We start from the raw sequence: 21,459 nt of genomic DNA on the forward strand, positions 1-21,459 counted from the left end.
TTCAAAGTCACCGCTAAGACATGCCTGAACATGCCCAGGTTTGCGCAGGAATACGAGACAGAAATAAGGTTGGCACTAGATTATTCACCGTACGTATAAATACGTCGCAGGTGGATACAGCAGTAGTCTTGTCTTATCCTAATACGTTCGTTCAACGTATCGTTCGTTACCCTCAAACGTAAAAGCCTTCATCACGAGTCAACGACCAAGTGAAGTGAGCAACCTTGCGTCTAAATAGAGCACTTATAACCGCGTGCGAATAGGATAGTAAAAGTGTCAGAGCTTAGTGTAATAACGTCAAGTTCGACCTAGTTAATGTGAAGTACCGTGCACCGGAGAATCTACACCGGTGAATGCAGAGCCTTTTCCGGCTGGATTATTGCTTTGGTCCTGTGGCTGTTGGAGCGGAGAATCGTCTACACCCACTACTGTGTGGGATTTACCCGTGAGGAGCATCACTCGAGCCCGTCTCTAGGAGAGGCTGGCTGGCTTTCACCTATGCTGTCGCGCATACTTGGATTATAGCTGCTGCTTTCGTCTGCCGATCAAGGGAGTAATGTACCGCCTCCCGTAGCTGGAGCTTATTGATTCCCCGTTGATCCAGACTTTGCATTCGAACATTCCTCTCCCCTGCTGGCTTACAACCGGAGGGACCCTCTTAGTATCTCCAGCTGATCTACTAGTGTACCATATATAATTCTTATGATACAGGTGGTATTAATTATCTCCTGCGTAATATGCTCATGGACTTACGCTCTTGACCTATTCATGCACATTCTTCGCCTTACAAGCGCAACTCTCAATCTTGATAAGTAATGTAAGATAATCTTCGTGCTGCTAATAAATATTCTTCTAAACAGTATTTCTTGTGAAGCCGTGTTATTGTGGGAGTGTTCATCACATATACCTGTGTACTGTATGGTCAGTAGTAATGTACATAACGCAGTAGTGGTTTAATGATACCATACTTATTCAATACAGTCAGGGAATTGTACCCCTCAGTTACAATTGGTCCTTCGAGCCGGAGGGTAATTAGCGTAATATTAATATAATATTAATATTGACATGGCCAGCGGTGAACACTCCACAAACGGTTCTCCTAAGCTAGATCGCCCGGAGCGCAGACGGCAGCCACCTCGTTACCTAGAGGACTACGCTGCCAGTCTACTACCTAGCTTTATACAGACGTTAAATACGGATAAAATAAATAAAGCGGATAGTCAAAGCATGTCAAAACCTACCGACCAGGCGACCCTGCCAGTAGAGACCCCAGTGGGTTCTAACGAAACTGACCAAGCCCACGGGGGGGACCAGGAGGGACATGACATGACTTTACCCCCCGACGACGTCAACGGGACGGTCCCCGGAGAGCTCCAGGATAAAGAAAGCGCTCCAGGGACAGAACCCGACCCACTACCAGAAGAGAAGCGCGCCCAGGAGACGGACCTCGAGGCGCGCCCAGAGAACAGATCTCCAACGAGCACTGCCAGAAGCCGATCACCTCCGTCGGTGTCTTCCCCCAGCGAGGCGGACAAGATGCTGGCACAGGCATTCATCGCCACCCTGGCAGCCTCCACCGAACGTGATCGACTTCAGGGTGAACGCGATCGACTCCAAGCGCAACAGACGAGCGAGCGCGAACAAGCTGCAGACCAACGAGAGCGCTTTCACGCGCAACTCCAAGCGCAAGCCCTCAGTGAGCGCGAACACGCTGCAACCGAGCGAGAGCGCTTCCAGGCGCAACAAAGGAGTGAAGACGACCGCATAAGACTGGAGACCAGACGCCTTCAGACGGAAGAGAACATTGAAAGAAGCCACGCCGATGCACAGTGCGCCGCCGCCAATGCACAGCGCGAGGCAGAGCGCGACCGGCTGCAGGCGCAGATGATGGACAAATTGATTGCCATGGCGACACCCCCTCTCTCCGCACGGAGCTCCCGGAGATCATCACGACAAGGGTCTAGGACACATTCCCCTACCCGACCAAGCGACCCAGGACCCCGCCAACAGGAGGATCCTGTCCACGTCTCCGAACCCCCTCCCCGGCCGGTCCATACGAGACCCAGCAACCGGGAAGAACCGGACCACGCCGAGAGACTGAACAGAAGACTCCAGGACCTAGCAGAGGAAGAGGAAGAGGAAGAGGAGGAATGTCAAGCCGACCAGCAGCAACATACTCTGGACCAGGAGGCCCAGTACAGCCCCGACCAGCAGCAACATACTCTGGACCAGGAGGCCCAGTACAGCCCAGACGTCAGCCCCGAGGCACTGCGCTACAAACCCCCGACTCAACTCACGGGTGAGTTTGACGCACCGTCAGCACCGAGGAACAGCACCTGGGTACCCGACCCCTGGTACCCACCAAGTACCAGCCCACGACGACACGTACGGGGAGACTCGCCCAGGAGGCCTCTCCCCCAACGCTCACCGATGTGCCAGCCATCCATGGCATCGTACCTTGGCACACCGACGTTCCCGGACTTCACACACGAGAACAGAGCACAGTACACAGAGCTACGAATGTGCTTAGAGACAATGATGTCCGATGTCCCCGATGAGACGTACAAGTATGCTATCCTACTCAAGCACCTGAAGGTGCCCAGAGCGCATAATATAGCGCTGGCATATTCCAACTCAAGTACCCCATACACCGCGGCTCTAGTAGCCCTCGACCAACGTTATGGACGCATATGGGACTACGTGATACAAGAGATAAGAGACATTGACCGTCTCCCCCCAGCCAGAGACAACAGAGCATTGGATGACCTCTCTATCAAGGTACAGTCTCTGGTAGGGATGCTGGGGTCCCAAAAGGAAAAGGGGATATACGAACTGTACGCTAACTCTAATGTAGAAAGGATATTAGAGAAGCTCCCTCCCGCCCGACAAGAGCGTTTTCGGCGGCAGAGAGACCACCGCGACCCCAACGGCCCAGAGGCATCCCTCCTAGACCTATCTGAGTTCCTCGCCAGGGAGGTCAGCAGCTTACGACTGGACACGTTCGTATGGAGTGGACCAAGCCCAAGAGATGGACCTCGGGGATCAAATGATAACCGCCGGTCGGTGACCGTTATGCACCAAGCCGAATCAGTACCGCAGCACAAGAACCACAACACCCCCTCGACGAAAGAGGAGTGGAAGATTGAATGCCAGTACTGTGAAGGGGAACATCGGCTGTATCAATGCGACAAGTTCAAGAAGCTGACCACGGACGAGGTGAGTCAGTGGATAAAAGACCACCGCCGCTGCTTCCGCTGCGCGCGCAGCCATATGGCAGCTGAGTGCCGTTTGAAGAAGAAGTGCGGCAGGTGCGGCGGCGCCCACTTGGAGGTCCTGCATGACATCAACAGGCGTCCGCCAGGACAACAAAGTGGGCCCGTCGCGGTAATGTACCAGGCCGAGGCGGTGGCACCAGTACCGAAGAGCCACCAGACCGCCCCCTACTGTACCTACTGCGACGGCGGACACTGGCTGGAACAGTGCGCCGAATATAAGACACTGAACCCCGCCCAAGTTGACCAGTGGCGTGAGGCGGCCCAGGCGGGCGCCGCTTACCGCGCAGCACTGTGCGGGGCCCACCAGAAGATCCAAGGCAACCGACCAACAGGAGTGCTCCATATAGACCAGCATAGCGGGACCCCCCGAGTGCTCATCAAAGTGGTCAGAGTGCTCCTGAGCTACGAGGACAAGGTCCTGGACACTTACGCCGTCCTGGACGATGGGTCTGAAAAGACTCTCCTCCTCGCTTCCGCCGCAGCCCAGTTGGGCTTGCGGGGTGCCAAAGGTACCATGACCATACGCACCATCAGAAGGGACCAGAAGACCATAAAGGGTGAAAGGTCTCCTTCAAGATAGCAGCGGTGGACCATCCCGAGAAGCAGTATAGTATTACCAACGTCTTCACCAGCCACGACATAGGCCTATCACAGTACACCTACCCCATCCCACAGCTGATGGCGAAGTATGTGCACCTACGTCAACTACCTATACCGCTTATCGACGGCGCCACACCGACCCTGCTCATCGGCTCCGACCACGCGGACCTCATTCTCCCAATTGAGGCGGCCCACATCGGACCCAAAGGATGCCCAGTCGCGGTTCAGACCCGACTGGGGTGGACGCTCCAGGGCCCCCTCTACGGACTTGACAGTCAACCCACGTCTACACGCTGCCTACACACAAAGGCGAGCGACACCGGCCACTCCCTCGTACAGCCCGTTGAGAGGCTATTGACATTAAGCGAGAGGCCTGTGAGAGAACCGTGGGCACAAGAGGGAGTTCGGAACTCCACCCCCCTCAGCTGCGCTCCAGACGTAGCTGACCTCGAACCCAGCACCCCAAGCGACTCCTTGATGGGGGCGGCCGGAACCGGCCCCTCCTCAGACGGGGTACAGAGCAAACAAGAGAAACAGACGGAGGAGGTGGAGGCGCAGCCAAGCACAGATCAAAGCAGTCTCAGGCCTGCTTCCTCCTAACCCCCCTACCATCCCTTCCAGCCCGTCAGAAGCGGGTCAAGGACGGGGACAACTTAAAAGTGGACACAGTCGTCGTGATCATAGACCAGTCACTACCCCGAGCTGCGTGGCCGGCCGGCCGCGTAAGCAAAGTGATCACTGGTGCCGACGGAAAGGTCAGAGCGGCAGAAGTGCTCGTCCAGGGGCGGACATACACCGACCCGTGGCGAGGCTGATAGAGTTGCCAAGGCTCCCCGACTCTCCTAATGACGACCATGACCCACTGACTTTGTGAATTGCCCTACTCCTCACAACGGACATTGAGTAGTGGACAAGACGGTTAATCTGTCTCTGCTTATCTAATTAGGTGCGGACTAATTAGGAGGCGGCTGTTACAAAGGGTCAGATTAAACCGAATATATATATTTATTGCTTGAGATCCCATGTATACTATTTGTATATCGTTTGATATCCCTTGTATATTCTTTGTACATATACACGGAATATCCCTTTACCTGGTACAGGACAGACCATAATATTCGTTCTCCTATTGGAAGCAATCCCCTAGGCGCCACGGCCATACCCCCCAATGTCTAGTTCAAAGTCACCGCTAAGACATGCCTGAACATGCCCAGGTTTGCGCAGGAATACGAGACAGAAATAAGGTTGGCACTAGATTATTCACTGTACGTATAAATACGTCGCAGGTGGATACAGCAGTAGTCTTGTTTTATCCTAATACGTTCGTTCAACGTATCGTTCGTTACCCTCAAACGTAAAAGCCTTCATCACGAGTCAACGACCAAGTGAAGTGAGCAACCTTGCGTCTAAATAGAGCACTTATAACCGCGTGCGAATAGGATAGTAAAGTGTCAGAGCTTAGTGTAATAACGTCAAGTTCGACCTAGTTAATGTGAAGTACCGTGCACCGGAGAATCTACACCGGTGAATGCAGAGCCTTTTCCGGCTGGATTATTGCTTTGGTCCTGTGGCTGTTGGAGCGGAGAATCGTCTACACCCACTACTGTGTGGGATTTACCCGTGAGGAGCATCACTCAAGCCCGTCTCTAGGAGAGGCTGGCTGGCTTTCACCTATGCTGTCGCGCATACTTGGATTATAGCTGCTGCTTTCGTCTGCCGATCAAGGGAGTAATGTACCGCCTCCCGTAGCTGGAGCTTATTGATTCCCCGTTGATCCAGACTTTGCATTCGAACATTCCTCTCCCCTGCTGGCTTACAACCGGAGGGACCCTCTTAGTATCTCCAGCTGATCTACTAGTGTACCATATATAATTCTTATGATACAGGTGGTATTAATTATCTCCTGCGTAATATGCTCATGGACTTACGCTCTTGACCTATTCATGCACATTCTTCGCCTTACAAGCGCAACTCTCAATCTTGATAAGTAATGTAAGATAATCTTCGTGCTGCTAATAAATATTCTTCTAAACAGTATTTCTTGTGAAGCCGTGTTATTGTGGGAGTGTTCATCACATATACCTGTGTACTGTATGGCCAGTAGTAATGTACATAACGCAGTAGTGGTTTAATGATACCATACTTATTCAATACAGTCAGGGAATTGTACCCCTCAGTTACAATAGTCCTTAAAAGTAGTGAGGGGGGTAAATTAGTAAATTTTCTAAGTGTTTTGCATCTTGTGTTAATGAAGTCTTAATATAACTACTACATCTAGCGTGAGTAGCTCTGGTGTTATAGGGAGTAGATGACAATTTTGACAAAGTGTATCAAAATTAGGAGGGGTCAGACCAAGGAGGGTTTGTAAACGAGTGTATTACCCAACCCCCTCCAATGTACAGTAAATTACCTAGTATGGTTTTGTCAATATTCCAATGTACAGTTTTGCTTGTACAGTTGTACAGTGTGTGTGTGTGTCCCCCCCCCAACCCCTCCTACCCCCCCCCCCCCCCCCCCCTCCCTCCAATGTACAGTTTTTACGTCAAATGTACATACTCTCTTTTCTGGACTCTTTTTGTATCACAAACAGTACTGTATTTGCAAATCTGGTATGTCATAAATGTATAGAAGTAGCAGTACTGTCTATCTGTATGTCATGTATGTCATATATGTCCTGATGAATTGAAAATGGGGGACCCTGATGTAAACAAGACGAAAGTCTTTCTCTGGTCTGCATCCCCTTAACAATTCTGTATTGTACCCATTCTGCAATCTGTTAATAAAGTTTTCAATCAATAAATCAATCAAAGTCAAACAATGGAAGACTGGACATTTGGACTAGGGATCGTTTAGCAGAGTGAGTAAAGCAGGAGCGATTCCTGTACAAGAAGCCATGTCTTGCTTTTATTTTTGATTGAAGATGTAACACATGCTGAGAAAAATAATGTGTATTATTATCTAACCAAATACCCAGGTGACTGTATCCCGAACTGAGCCATTAGTTGTTGTGATGTTTCCAGAAGGGACAACAGACCTTTTTCCAAACCACATCACTTTTGTTTTAGATGTATGCAACAAGGTTAGGACTAGAGAAGGCAGCCTGTATACTATTGAAGCTGTCTTGAAGAGAATGCTGAACAGCATCAGGAGAAGGTGCCACTAAATACAAAGCTGTGTTGTATCTGCATACAAATTAATACTTGCATTTTCTACTATACTAACAATGTTATTTATGTAGAGAGAACAAAGTGGGGGCACGAATGGAGCCTTGAGGTACACCTTTAGTGATAGATAAGGGCTGTGACAAATGGTGTTCTGATTTAACACACTGGGTTCTACCAGACAAATAGTTGGACAGCCAGGCAAAGGAATGGTGGTTAACACCAATGTTACTAAGTCTGTCTCTGAGAATCCAGTGGTCAACTGTATCTGTATGACTCCTGCATAAATATGCCATTTGACAAAAGTTCAGGAAATTATCATTCAGGAAACACACACACAAATAGTTGATTTAAATATTTAAATTTCCTTCACTTTCGTATACATTCTGATACATAGGAAAAAAAAGCATTCAAAACACAAAACTCTCCTACTTATTATTCATCTGGAATGAAATAGTACCTTGGGAAAAACAGGTTGTACGTAGTGGTCTACCTATTCAAAACACTTCCTTAATAACAGTTCCAGCTGGGAGACATTCACTTCCCTTCTTATGTTTAAAAATAAAAATAAAAACATTTTATTATTACTAGGTTTATCCCTGTCGCATGCATACTTCTGGGTGAAGTTGTCATGGCCCGTAACGGCTCCAGTAGAACTCCCAATAACTCTGGTACTCATAGTTCTAAACGCTACACCAAAGGCATGAATTATGGTTAAAGGAACACGAATATGGACCGCTAGCCTGGCTCAAAACTCCGGGAGAGGTGCGTTTGGCCAACAGCTAGGCTATCCGTATCCACTTCCATTCATTTGTGCTAAGCTAGGCTAGCTAGCTTGCAGCCCGTATAGCTTTCTGCTGAACGCACAGAGAGGGAATTGGTATATCTATCTTCTCGTCTGACTCTGGAGAAGACGGTGAGCGCATTTCCCACAATGTTGGCGTGCCCCATTAACCAAAGTCATCATACCAGTGTGAGGAAAAAACATTAAACGGCCCAGCAAGAATAAACGTTCAGGAGCCATATATCAACTTCTCTCTTCCACACACATCTTAACAAAACACGTGCAGGATAATCAAGTGAAAAGCTTCAGCACTTGGTGGTTTGGATCTATTATTGCATAATTATTGGATGGATCATTGATGAGGAATGCAGAAACACTTCCGACACGTTCTTTCTCCCAAAACAAACAAACAAATATATGTACTTGTTGAGCAGGGTTGGCAATAGATTCAGTTTAAATTCCGTCAATTAATTAAACGTGTCAAATGAAATCGCAAAAGTCGTCGACAAAACAACAGAAGAGAACAAGTGTTTTCATTGACTTCACGACGGAACAGCTGTGTGGAACCTTTTCATGGCAACATGTTATCTTTCGGAATAAAATCTTAAAATGTAACTGATCTCTGCCAAGTCCTGCTGTTGAAACAGCCGACCTTGGGAGAATGCACAGAGTACCGGTACCTCACACATTAAATGCATAGAAAAATAGTGTGTTCCTCCTATGATAATCACTAGATGCACTAGATGCACAAGATCCCAAAATCCAAGATTATTTTATCTGTAAAACGACCATTATAATATTACTAATATCTGTCTGAAAATGATAGTTAAACAGGAACAAACATACAGCATTATTGTATAGAAAACGCATTGGGCTGACTTACATATACATGGGTTTATAATGTGGCTTCTTCTGGCCAATCTAAGTCCAAGCAATCCTCTAAATCTTTAAATCAATAACTTGTCCTTACGCAGAAGGGCAGAAGAGCTACTCTACTTACTGAGTAACTGACTACACCGTTCATTCATTAGATAATCCAACATCATCAGCAATGAACACGGTAGGGGTCACATTAACGAGTGAATATAAAGTGTCACCTACTGTAACATTAGCAATAGAACATGGCTACCCTAGGAACCACATGACATAAAATGTATCTACCTAGCCTGCTAACTACTGTAGATAGTATGCACTAAGACCATATTCACCCTTTCACTACCACACTACAAAGGGTTAACTTTTTCACTACCACACTACAGGTTAACCCTTTCACTCCCACACTACAGACGGTTAACCCTGTGGTAGTGAAATCGTTAACCCTTTGTAGTGGGGTAGTGAAAGGGTTAAACTCGACCCATAATGCAACATCACCCTCTGTGGTCAAGGATGGTGGCTTCCATAATTCCATAACCTTCAAAACGTTCTAAGCTAATGCAACCTACCTGGATTCCAACATGGCATTACTGTAGCTTCAGATGTCTAGAGTAGTGGTTGTCAACCATTTTTTGTGTCAAGGGCTCCCAAATGTATACATATTAGTATGCAGACCCCCATGTGACTTTATCTTAGGGACCCCAATCTGAGAATCTGGTTGTTAGATATGATTATGTCCAGAAATATACTGTAGGTGAGGGAGTGACACATGTAGTCACTCCCATATACTCTCACTTCTAGTGAACAAAGGAGTGAAACATGTAGTCACTCTCATATACTCTCTCACTTCTAGTGAACGAAGGAGTGAAACATGTAGTCACTCTCATATACTCTCTCACTTCTAGTGAACGAAGGAGTGACACATGTAGTCACTCTCATATACTCTCACTTCTAGTGAACAAAGGAGTGAAACATGTAGTCACTCTCATATACTCGCTCACTTCTAGTGAACAAAGGAGTGAAACATGTAGTCACTCTCATATACTCTCTCACTTCTAGTGAACGAAGGAGTGAAGCATGTAGTCACTCTCATATACTCTCACTTCTAGTGAACAAAGGAGTGACACATGTAGTCACTCTCATATACTCTCACTTCTAGTGAACGAAGGAGTGAAACATGTAGTCACTCTCATATACTCTCACTTCTAGTGAGCAAAGGAGTGAAGCATGTATAGTCACTCTCATATACTCTCTCACTTCTAGTGAACGAAGGAGTGAAGCATGTATAGTCACTCTCATACTCTCTCACTTCTAGTGAACAAAGGAGTGAAGCATGTATAGTCACTCTCATACTCTCCACTTCTAGTGAACGAAGGAGTGAAACATGTAGTCACTCTCATACTCTCCACTTCTAGTGAACAAAGGAGTGAAACATGTAGTCACTCTCATACTCTCTCACAAAGTGTGAACAAAGGAGTGAAATGAAACCATTTCCTATTTGTCTGGGGACCCGATGGAACCCCCTCAAGGACCCCTGGGGGACCCCCACACCGACAACCACTGGTCTAGAGCACATCCCTATAGCACAGGTAATATTATTCAATGATGAAATAGGAGCCATCATCAGGTTGGTAGTCAACCTCATCACACGGGCACAGCTCCAAAGTGTAGGAGCTGTGCCTGTTAAAGGAGCACTTCACCCAAAAACAATGCTGATTTATTTTGCACATAATCTCACACACATCCAAAAAATAACTGTTTCGCACACGTTCATTTAGTTGGACAGTAAATTAGTTTGAATATGGCAACCGGTGATGTCATCTGGGACTCCTTGTCATTTCATTGAACTGTAATCAACACAACTAAATGTCCCCGATGACATCACTGGTGGCCATATTCAAACTAATTTACCCTCAATAACGAAACGTCAAATGAAATGAACGCGTGCACAACAATTGTGCAAATCAGCATTTTCTTTTTTTTGGCAAAGTGCCCCTTTAAGCCTAATGAAATCATTGCACAATCATCTCACAACTAATAATGTTAAAACACGTCGATGACTAAAAAAGGGAAATCAACTCTCGCGAACGTTCATGTCGATACATTCTCGTCTTTCGTAATGCAAGTACAGTACATGGGGTAGGTAGGGTAGGTAGGCTACGGTCTAGCGATCTACAAAATCCGGATGTGTGTTGCGTGTGGGTTAATATGGCTTTTAGTTCATTCTGAGTGGGTGCATAGTTCTGTTCAGTTCAACTACCTGGATTCCTGTTGAGTTTTTCTCTTTTAAAGGAGTGTTAAAGGGAATTATTTATGTAAGGGGTCCTTATGCTACTTCCCGGAATGTTCCATTGCGGACTATCGCAGGAGGGGTGTTTCGCTGGATCAGTCGTCTGCGTCCCCGTGACCAGAGGGCCGTGTGATCCTGCGGCCCCCCCTCTTTCCGGTGGGGCCCTTGGGTTTGGCGAAGGCCTGCTTGTGCGCGTGCTGCTTGGGGTGGACCTCTTCATACAGGTAGTCGGCGGTGAGGTCCTCCCCGTTGTCGATCTCCATCTGGAGGGAGGGAACCAGCGGCGCTGATGTTAGTAATGTGGCAAGAAGGGGGAGGCTTGATACAAGGCACGGAGGTTCCCAGGGTGTCGGAACATTCTTTCTTCTTTTAATTGTTTTCGATTGTAATGTGAATTGCAATAAATGCAGACAGCTATTCGTAGGACTACATTTATTTTTCAGTATTTAAAAAAATGTATATAAATAATAATCTAAATGTCAATAGGAGGATTATATGTAGTAGTAGTAGTTTTATTCAGTCATCTCACACAATACAATATATATACACCATCATTTAACAATATTTGATTTTACAGTGACTGAAAGGGTACAGACTGAAGCATAATGCTTATATATGCCTGTCCTATATTCTTAACAAAATTAAGACTCCAAAACAGTATTCTAAAAGAAAATAGCTTGCTCTGTGTGAATTTAATGAAATACCAAAAGCCTACAGTAGTTTAAGTGGTCATCAGGATAGTCCCCCCTCCCCCCTTATAAAATATAATACATACTGTACATTATAAATGCAGCCTCCTGCAAATAGGAAATTACCATGTTGAATACTGTGTTCAGGATCTTGTATATTTTATATATTTTTTTTAATTAATTATACAGCCCCCCCCCCCATTGGAAAAAATGTGTGTTTAAAGGAACACGCCAGACACGAAGATATACCAATGTCCTCTCTGTGCCGTTCAGTAGAAAGCTATCCGGCTGCAAGCTAGTTCAAGTTTCTTTATTAGTTGTCATACAGAAAACTTTTGCATGAAATGCTTCTTTCTGTTTTGCTCCTCCTAGCCTAGCTTAGCACAAATGAATGGAAGCAGATACAGACCACTAGCCTAGTTTAAAAATCTGGCAGAGGTGATTTTGGCCAAAAAATTAATTTGTGCAAAGTTAGACTAGCTTGCAGCCGGGTAGCTTTCTACTGAACGCACAGAGAGGAAATTGGTATCCATCTTCTTGGCTGGCGGTTTCCCATAATGGCTGCTTAATGTGTTCCTTTAAGCAAATAACTCTAACACGCAGCACGACAGTAGCAGCTGACCTAGTGCTGTTTAAGTGTACGTGCCCCTGCAAGCGTCCTGCCTGTGTGTGTGTGTGAGAGAGAGAGAGAGAGAGAGAGAGAGAGAGAGAGAGAGAGAGAGAGAGAGAGAGAGAGAGAGAGAGAGAGAGAGAGAGAGAGAGAGAGAGAGAGAGAGAGAGAGAGAGAGAGAGAGAGAGAGAGAGAGAGAGAGTGAGTGTGTGTCACCTTCTTGGCTATCTGGATACGTAGGTTGTTTTCCACTGTGTCTATGAGAGGGTTCTTACAGCTGGAGTAGAGCATCCTCTCCCTGATGCTGCACTTATACCCTGGCATGGAGTAGATGAACACTGTAGCAACACACACACACACACACACACACACACACACACACACACACACACACACACACACACACACACACACACACACACACACACACACACACACACACACACACACACACACACACACACACACACACACACACACACACACACACACACACACACACACACACACACACACACACACACACACACACACACACACACACACACACACACACACACACACACACACACACACACACACACACACACACACACACACACACACACACACACACACACACACACACACACACACACACACACACACACACACACACACACACACACACACACACACACACACACACACACGGCCAGCGTCAATAACAACAGCTGCTCTCACACCTTGGCCAACACAAGTGTGTGTTCTCTGTAGCTGAGGCCTTGTCCAGACTAAAAACGTTTTCGTTTTCGTTTCGTTTTCATTTAAAAAAAGGTTTCCATAAAAACGAAAATGTCTCAAGATAATAAGTGCGTGCCACAAATGTACAAAATAAATGTCTTTCCTGTTTTAGACGTCGCTCTTTTATTTTGAAAATGACGCAACTACTCTGATGCCATTGTTGTTGTGATGTTTTGGCTGAGTTTGCACACGCGGGTTAACTCTTTCTCTGCCAGAGACGCCTAAACTCGTCATTCCCCGCCATGCTAATTCTGCCAATGACGCCGTAACACGTCATTGAGATCAATATTTCAAAAATCTGTGATCGCAATCATATTTCTCCCCCGGAGACTTGAGATCTACTGTTGATCCCCTCTCAACTCTCCAACAGTTCAAGAGCGCCATCTGGCGGCCGATCGGCAGATCACCCAAACCGGAAACAGGAAACGGAAGCTGGTGCTCATTCCAATTCGGTCCGATCACTCGCTAATAGTCCCGGGACTCGAGCTAGACACAATGGATAGCAATCCGTTACCAATAACTCGATAAACAACATGATTTGGACGTATATACTATTATACAACCTGGAGATGGATCGCATATTTCTACATCCCATAATAGGAATATTTTTGCTCCACGCTCATCGCCCAACGGCCCGAGGAGACTGGGGTAAGATTCAGCGTTTTCTTTTACCGTGTTCGATATAAACTGCTCTAATGATCATATCACCCACACTAGATGAATCATCTAACGTTGGCCACGGAATTATAAACGACCCCCCCCCCATCCGGTCAACATCAGATGATAAGTAGTAACTTCTAGAAGCACGTCCATTTGAAATTTTCTATCTCGCGCAGATCGATATCAAACTGTATTTGATCATCAATATAATGCATTTAGGGCTATAAATCACGTTCTGGAGAAAGCTGCAGAAAACGATAAAAACATATTTATACTTTAGACCGTATTTTAGTATGAATATGTGAATGAAAAAGTATAACGTTCCTATGTCCTGAACGATAGATAATTGACGTTGAATGGGCCATAGTAATGTCAATTTAGCAATACAATTTAAAAAGTTATAGCCCTGCAAAGAACGGGAACTTCTCCATAGACAAATAGAGCTGGCAGAGAGGGGTATAATGATGTACATAAGCCTGGCAAAGAAAGTGTTAAGGGAGAGGTGGGCTATCGCGTCATCGGTTCAGGAGAAGCCGCGTATCGCTTGTAAAGATGGTGATGCAAGGAGGCCGTCTTCAGAATTGCGCACTCTGGAAGCCGGTCTCAGAAAGTAGCGTCTTCAGGCTGCCAGAACGCAGTTCCGTGTGGATGAAAGGTACTACATACGATCAAATACTTTGACTGATAGGACCGAAATCGGTTTAGTCTGGACATGACCCACTTGATATTTAGAAATGTAATCCTCAAAAAGCAGTGTTGGTTACCTGGGGTCTCCAGGTAGTCCCCCTCGTGGGAGTGTTTGTAGAGGAAGAAGTGGTAGCGAGCGGAGTCTTTAGGGATCCTCTTGGGCAGCTCCTTCAGCTCCGTGGGAGCCGTGCTGGACAGCTTAATGGACTCGTTCCGGAAATCTATCTCCTGTCAGCGTGCACACACAGACAGACACACGCACACACACAGAAACAAACAAATTAGGCGGCTTGGTGGCGCAGCGGACATTGCGCTCGTCACCAACGCAAGAGACACCGGGTTCGACTCTGGCTGTCGGCGTTGCCTCCGGCTTGGGCCAGTCGTCATACTAACTCAATTGGCAGAGTGTGGAAGTCGATGGGTGGTAATCTGGACGTTGTGGACAGCGACCCCTACAGGTCGGTTAGGGACGCCTGCACAGCAGAGACAGGAGATGGCGGGGGTAGTGTGAGCCTCCCACACGTTACACCTTGCCAATGAGAGTCCGCGCTGGCAGGTGAAAAGATGTGACAGGCTGCCTCCTCGTGTATCGGAGGGTGATGCAAGGCTTCTATCCTCCCTACAACCGGCCAGTGGTGGGCATATGCGAGCAACGTTCAAGACAGGGGAGGGAAGAATTGGCACAGTGGAATTGGGATGGGAGGAAAAAATAGAAAAAGAGGAGAAAAAGTGGATACAAAAAAAGAGGATACAAACGAGTTAGAGATTCACCTACAATCTCTCAGCAGCAGTGGCTCCAGACTACTGGGGCAACAGTGGCTCAGGAGGTAGAGCGGTCGTCTGGTAATCTGAGGGTTAGTGTTAGATAGTGGCTCAGGAGGTAGAGCGGTCATCTGGTAATCTGAGGGTTAGTGTTAGACAGTGGCTCAGGAGGTAGAGCGGTCGTCTGGTAATCTGAGGGTTAGTGTTAGATAGTGGCTCAGGAGGTCGAGCGGTCGTCTGGTAATCTGAAGGTTAGTGTTAGACAGTGGCTCAGGAGGTAGAGCGGTCGTCTGGTAATCTGAAGGTTAGTGTTAGACAGTGTCTCAGGAGGTAGAGAGGTCGTCTGGTAATCTGAGGGTTAGTGTTAGACAGTGGCTCAGGAGGTAGAGCGGTCGTCTGGTAATCTGAAGGTTGGTGTTAGACGGTGGCTCAGGAGGTAGAGTGGTCATCTGGTAATCTGAAGGTTAGTGTTAGACAGTGGCTCAGGAGGTAGAGCAGTCGTCTGGTAATCTGAAGGTTAGGGTTAGATAGTGGCTCAGGAGATAGAGCGGTCGTCTGGTAATCTGAAGGTTAGTGTTAGACAGTGGCTCAGGAGGTAGAGTGGTCGTCTGGTAATCTGAAGGTTAGTGTTAGACAATGTCTCAGGAGGTAGAGCGGTCACCTGGTAATCTGAGGGTTAGTGTTAGACCGTGTCTCAGGAGGTAGATTGGTCGTCTGGTAATCCAAAGCTTCCCGATTCGATTCAAACTACCTCCTGGTGTCCTTGAGCAAGACACTTAACCCCTAACTCAGCGTTTCCGTTAGCCGGTAATTACCGGTATTTGTCCGGCAAAATCTCTTGAAGTCCGACATATTTAATTTCTCCGGTCTTAATGTCCGGTGAAAATAATTCCCTGAGTCTAAGCACAATTTGATTATTTGAATTGTATTAAAATAGGCTAAAATTAAATAGCCTATGCGATGAACGAAACGATCATTACATTTGTTTCCTCGTTGCTTCTAATAATGACAACGACGTTGTCAGCGAGAGCTTTAAAAACGTAGGTCTCGGTTCGCTTCATCGGACCAAACGCGAACCAAATATAGGAAGTGATTATTATTACCACTGCTCGCAGCACTCACTGCAAAACAAGCACACTGCATCTAATCTCTCTATCTATCTATCTATCTATCTCTCTCTCTATCTATCTATCTATCTATCTATGTCTGTGCATCTTGGGAAGAAGGAAGAAAAAACGCGGCTTATTATTATTACCGAGGCGCGCGGCTTATTATATTATTAAAACGGCTACTTGTGGGCACTCATAAAAACACCGTGGTCTACAAGTTGTTTAGCGAGAGGATGGTGGTAAAGTAATGTGCTTCAATAGAACAATGGATCAATGCCATGTCAAAACTCGGCTCCGCTGATCTGGGCTCCGCAGTACACACACAGACACACACACACGCGCGCGCGCACACACAGGATCGCAGCCACACACACATTTCCACTGTCCAATAGACAAGCGCCCTTTTCGACCGCGTGACATTGAGGTGGAGAGAGTAGTCACGCAAACCACGATAATGTTGCCGGCTCTCTGCTTTCTCAGTTCTTCGCTTGATATAATTAATACAAATGTCCAATATAACGGAATTCGTTAGCTCATAAAAATGTGATTATAACAGACTGCCACATACGCGGTCTATTTTATTTCAAGTCAGCAGCAGCACGGAGACGGAGTATCGAGGGACTTATTTTATTTGGAATATATTAATGACTGTATACGCAAAAGTAGCCTAGTTTTAAGTAATAATATTATAAATCTACATGCCTTGAGGATGACATTCTTTATATAGCCTGCCTATCTCAATTGTTTTAAAGCTCAATAAACTATGACCGGAATTAATCTCATTTGTCCGGTAGTTGAAATCTTGCAGGTCACGGAGACCGGCAACAATTTTTTCTAACGGAAACCCTGCCCTAACTGCTCACCGATGGTTGGCACCTTGCATGGTTGCCTCTGCTGTCGGTGTGTGAGCGTTGGGTGACGTTGTAAAGCGATTTGTACAAAATGTACGGTCTATTTACTGGTAAATTGCCTATAATTGACAATGAAAATTTAAATAATTAAATGAAAAAAAAAAAAAAAAAAGTGTAAGTGTTGATATTGTGTTGTTAATGTCGATGCACACAATGACCAAGAGAAATTCCTTGTATGTGCAAGCTTACTTGGCAATAAAGACTTCTGTGATTCTGATTCTGATTCTAACTGATTCCTGCTACCTGGACCCAAACACTCCCGGCTGTATCAAAACTATTTATTTCTCAAAGTGGAGTGCAGACAGAGTGGAGGTAATGTAACATTTTAATCATTTCAAATGGTAACTGTGACTTTTTTCCATTGACAATAAGTATTAAGCATCGGACATTCAGGCATGCAACAGTATTGTAATGAGCTCAATAAACACAGGCGTTGAGTCAAAACAATAAATGCAACGTTATAATCACTCAAAGTCGCATTTGATTCGACATGTCGGCAACCAGAAAACATTTGAGAAGTTGAACCATTGGATATTTAAATTGGATGATTTGCAAACTTTTATTCATCAAACGTTTCTTCATCATACCATGATGATACCATGGCCTGGGTGAATACTTGATTCCGATTGGCTGGAGGGATGTTGATTCTTTTTCGGTATACTGCGCGGCTAGAGTCTCATCACGGTTCAAAATGAATGCGCTTGTTTGTCTTTCAGGCAGAAAGCCCTGAAGGTAAACACCTCCAGTGTGCACTTGTTTGTCTTTCAGGCAGAAAGCATTTGTGACAACGACCCAGAAAGCTAACTTGCTAGCCAAACATCTCACTGTCCCCAAATCAATAACTTTTTCTCACACGTCAAATACGCATGGTAGCTATATCAGTCATGGCCTCAAGTATAGTACGTCCATTGTTAGGGGTTGAATTGCATGGGCGGAGTGTGTACATGGAGAGAAAAATCCTTGCACAAATAATGTAGTAGCCTTGTCCATTAATCACAGTCTGTATAAAGGGTGTAACCTGTAACGTCCCACCAGTCCATGGACTGTTCTCCCCTGCTCTACCTCTCCCTCTCCCGTCCCTGTATGTGTTTCTCATCTCTCTGTCCCTTAGTGTTCTTTCCCTTCTCTCTCTTTTGCTCTCTCTCTCCCCTTCTTTCTCTCTTGCTCTTCTTCATGTTCCCCTGTTAGTCTACTCTTCTTGTCTTGTATTAGGTTAACTGTTTAGTCTTAGTCTTTGTAGTTACTGTCTGTTATTAGGTTCTCCGTTTAGTGTCTGTAGTCTGCTTGTTTTGTCCCAGTGTCTGGTATTTGTCTTGTCGTCCATAGTTGTAGTTCCTTGTGTTTCTTGTAGTTCTTTGTCCGTCTGTTTCCCCTCCCAGGTGTCTCCAGTTGTAATCCCAGGTGTTTCTCGTTTGTCATTTGTTCCTGTGTATTTGAGTTCCTTGTTTCCTGTTCTCTGTGTCGGTCCATTATCTCTGTTACACTGTCGATGTCGCGCGGTCCTTGTTTCGCGGTCCATGTTTCACGTTCCATGTTTCAAGTAAGTGTTCCCCGTGTTAGTATTTAGAGTTAGTTATTGTGTCCCCCCCCCCCCTCTTCCAGTTGTTACTGAGAGGTTTTGTTTTTATTGTTATTTATTATTATTGTTATTTATTTATAATCCCCTCACTTATAATGGTACATCCCGTCCTCAAAATTCAACAATGAATGTACTTGAGGTACTATGACTGACGGTGATATAGCCACCACACATATTTGACATTGTGGGGCGACAGTGGTTCAGGAGGTAGAGCAGTCGTCTGGTAATCCGGAGGTTCCTGGTTCGATTCCCGCACCTCCTGGGCCGTGTGTCGAAGTGTCCAAGAGCAAGACACTTAACCCCTAATTGCTCCCGATGAGCGGGTTGGCACCTTGCGTGGTTGCCTCTGCCGTCGGTGTGTGAATGTGTGAGTGAATGGGTGAACAAAATTAGGATAAAAGCCCTATATAAAAGGCACCATTTGCCATTTAGACATGAAACCCTTTTTTTGGTGTGGGGGGGGGGGGACAATGAGATGTCTGGATAGCAAGCATACATACTGTCAGATCACATTCACTGTTTGTTTGTTAACCATAGGCAAAGTTATTGCTGAAAGGCTTGCTAGCATGAAATTAGCTTTCCGGGTCAGGAGATGTTTACCTTCAGGGCTTTCTGCCAGAAGGCCAAACATCAATCAAAGACATCAGTCAGGTGACAGGTGGTTGTCAAGCAGTTGCTAAGGCAACGCAGAGGGACTATAATGAAAGTCAGCAGTGAACAAAGCATAAATAACATATCTTGTTATATTTTAACATAGAGAATATTAATAAATGGCACAACTCGTCTTTGGCAAGTGGCCATGATATAAGTGGGATAATACAGGTGTGTGTTATCGAAAAATACCCTTGCTAATTAGCCCCTGCATCGTGCATTATTGTTTGATAACCGCACACATCGTTGTGTATTATCCCTTACATATGGACTTCTAACAATCTAACGTTAGTAACATTGCTGTGTCTGTGTATATAAAATACAGAGATATATATTGTGTATCGCCATTCAGCCTAATAATACAGAGATATGATATTTGGGGTAGAGGGATGAAATCATTTAAAAACGTATTCAGGTATATTTGTCTGTACTTAATTGAAACTATGCAGCGTCGACCTGATGGGAGCATTGCATGCAATGTCAAGCATAGACAGAAAAAACGCAATGTTGTATTTGTATATATTTTCCCACAATCACTTCGCTAGCGCCTTAGGGGTCCCGATCCCCAGGTTGAGAACCGCTGACATAAAGGACACGCGGTGCGTCTCACTGACCAGCTGGACGTAGTTAATCCTCTTGGCCCTGAACTGCTCCATAGCCTGGATGGCCTCCTTCTGCATGGGGAAGGCCACACCTGTCATGGTCTGCTTCTTGGTGTCCACACTGATGTCTGACTGGACCTGAAGGATGAGGAGAGGGGAGGGGAGGGGAGGAGAGGAGAGGAAGGTTGAGGAGAGGAGAGGTGAGGAGAGGAGAGGAAGGTTGATGAGAGGAGAGGAGAGGAGAGGGGAGGAAGGTTGAGGAGTTGGAGAGGAAAGGAGAGAGATTGAGGAGAGGAGAGGACATTACATCAACCTGAAAATATTCGAGAACTTGACATGGACCACACACATTGACAGTGTAGTCAAGAAGGCAAGACAACGCCTCTACTTCCTCAGGCGCCTAAGGAAGTTCAACGTGAGTCAGAAGATCCTTAAGAACTTCTACTCATGCACAATAGAGAGCATCCTGACTGGCAATATCACCTCCTGGTTTGGGAATAGCACCGCACAAGACCGTAGCAGACTACAGAGAGTGGCCCGTTCAGCTGAACGCACAATTGGAGGTGGGCTTCCCACTCTCCAGGGCATTTACAACAAGCGGTGCATGGGCAAGGCTAAGAGAATTATCAAAGACTCCAGCCACCCAAACAACTGCCTCTTTGAACTGCTGCGGTCAGGCAAGCGATACCGGAGTCTCATGGCAAGTGTAACCGGTGTCGTATTGCTCTGCGTTGTGTTTCGATTCGACCCCTGTTAAGGGATCGCCCTGAGTGGGAGTTGAACCCCGGTCTCCCGCGCCGCGGGCGGCATCACAGACCACTAGACCAAGAGGTGAATTCAGGCCATCAGGATGCTCAACGACAATAACACTATGTAACAAACCATCAAATACACTCACAGCACACACATCCACACACTCACTTTAAATAAACAACTCACTGTAGCACCTACTTTACAAACTTTAGACACTTTATATTTATTGGCAAAGAGATTGCACTAAAACTCATACCTCATTGCACCTCATTGCACATTGCACCTTACCACCACAAGGTGGCACCACTAAGTTGTACCTCATCTGCATCCATTTCTGCACTGTACTGTATATTGTATTGTAATTGTACTCAGTTACCTTCTCGACTCTGCATTGTATATTGTATATATGTATATTGAACATTTCTGTTTTGTTTACACTTGTTTACGTACTTGACTTTCTATTTTATACTCATTACACTTATTTCATACTTATATATTTTATCTAGCACACTCTCAGGAGCAAAACAGAAAGAAGTATTTCATACAAAAGTATTCTGTATTTCTGTATGACAACAACTAATAAAGAAACTTGAAACTTAAAACTTGAAACATGCCAATCAATAATCAATATACATCACAGATCTGACATGCACATTCCACTACAGACTGAAAGACACTAA

At 45.8% G+C, this 21,459-nt stretch overlaps 1 protein-coding gene across 1 annotated transcript in view; it reads right to left on the bottom strand.

The window, feature by feature from the left end:
- Positions 1 to 7,381: 7,381 nt before the first annotated feature.
- The window catches only part of twf1b (twinfilin actin-binding protein 1b), a 45,268-nt gene continuing 31,190 nt past the window's right edge, over positions 7,382 to 21,459 (bottom strand). The window contains exons 6-9 of the mRNA XM_084330307.1: positions 20,039 to 20,164; positions 14,490 to 14,640; positions 12,499 to 12,620; positions 7,382 to 11,246 (exon numbers count right to left, since the gene is read on the bottom strand). Coding sequence (XP_084186433.1) covers positions 11,079 to 11,246; positions 12,499 to 12,620; positions 14,490 to 14,640; positions 20,039 to 20,164 — 567 coding nt within the window. The 3' untranslated portion in view covers positions 7,382 to 11,078. The remainder of the gene's footprint in view (positions 11,247 to 12,498; positions 12,621 to 14,489; positions 14,641 to 20,038; positions 20,165 to 21,459) is intronic.

This window comes from Notolepis coatsorum (assembly GCF_963971535.1).
Source record: "Notolepis coatsorum genome assembly, chromosome: 15".
Lineage (NCBI taxonomy): Eukaryota > Metazoa > Chordata > Actinopteri > Aulopiformes > Paralepididae > Notolepis > Notolepis coatsorum.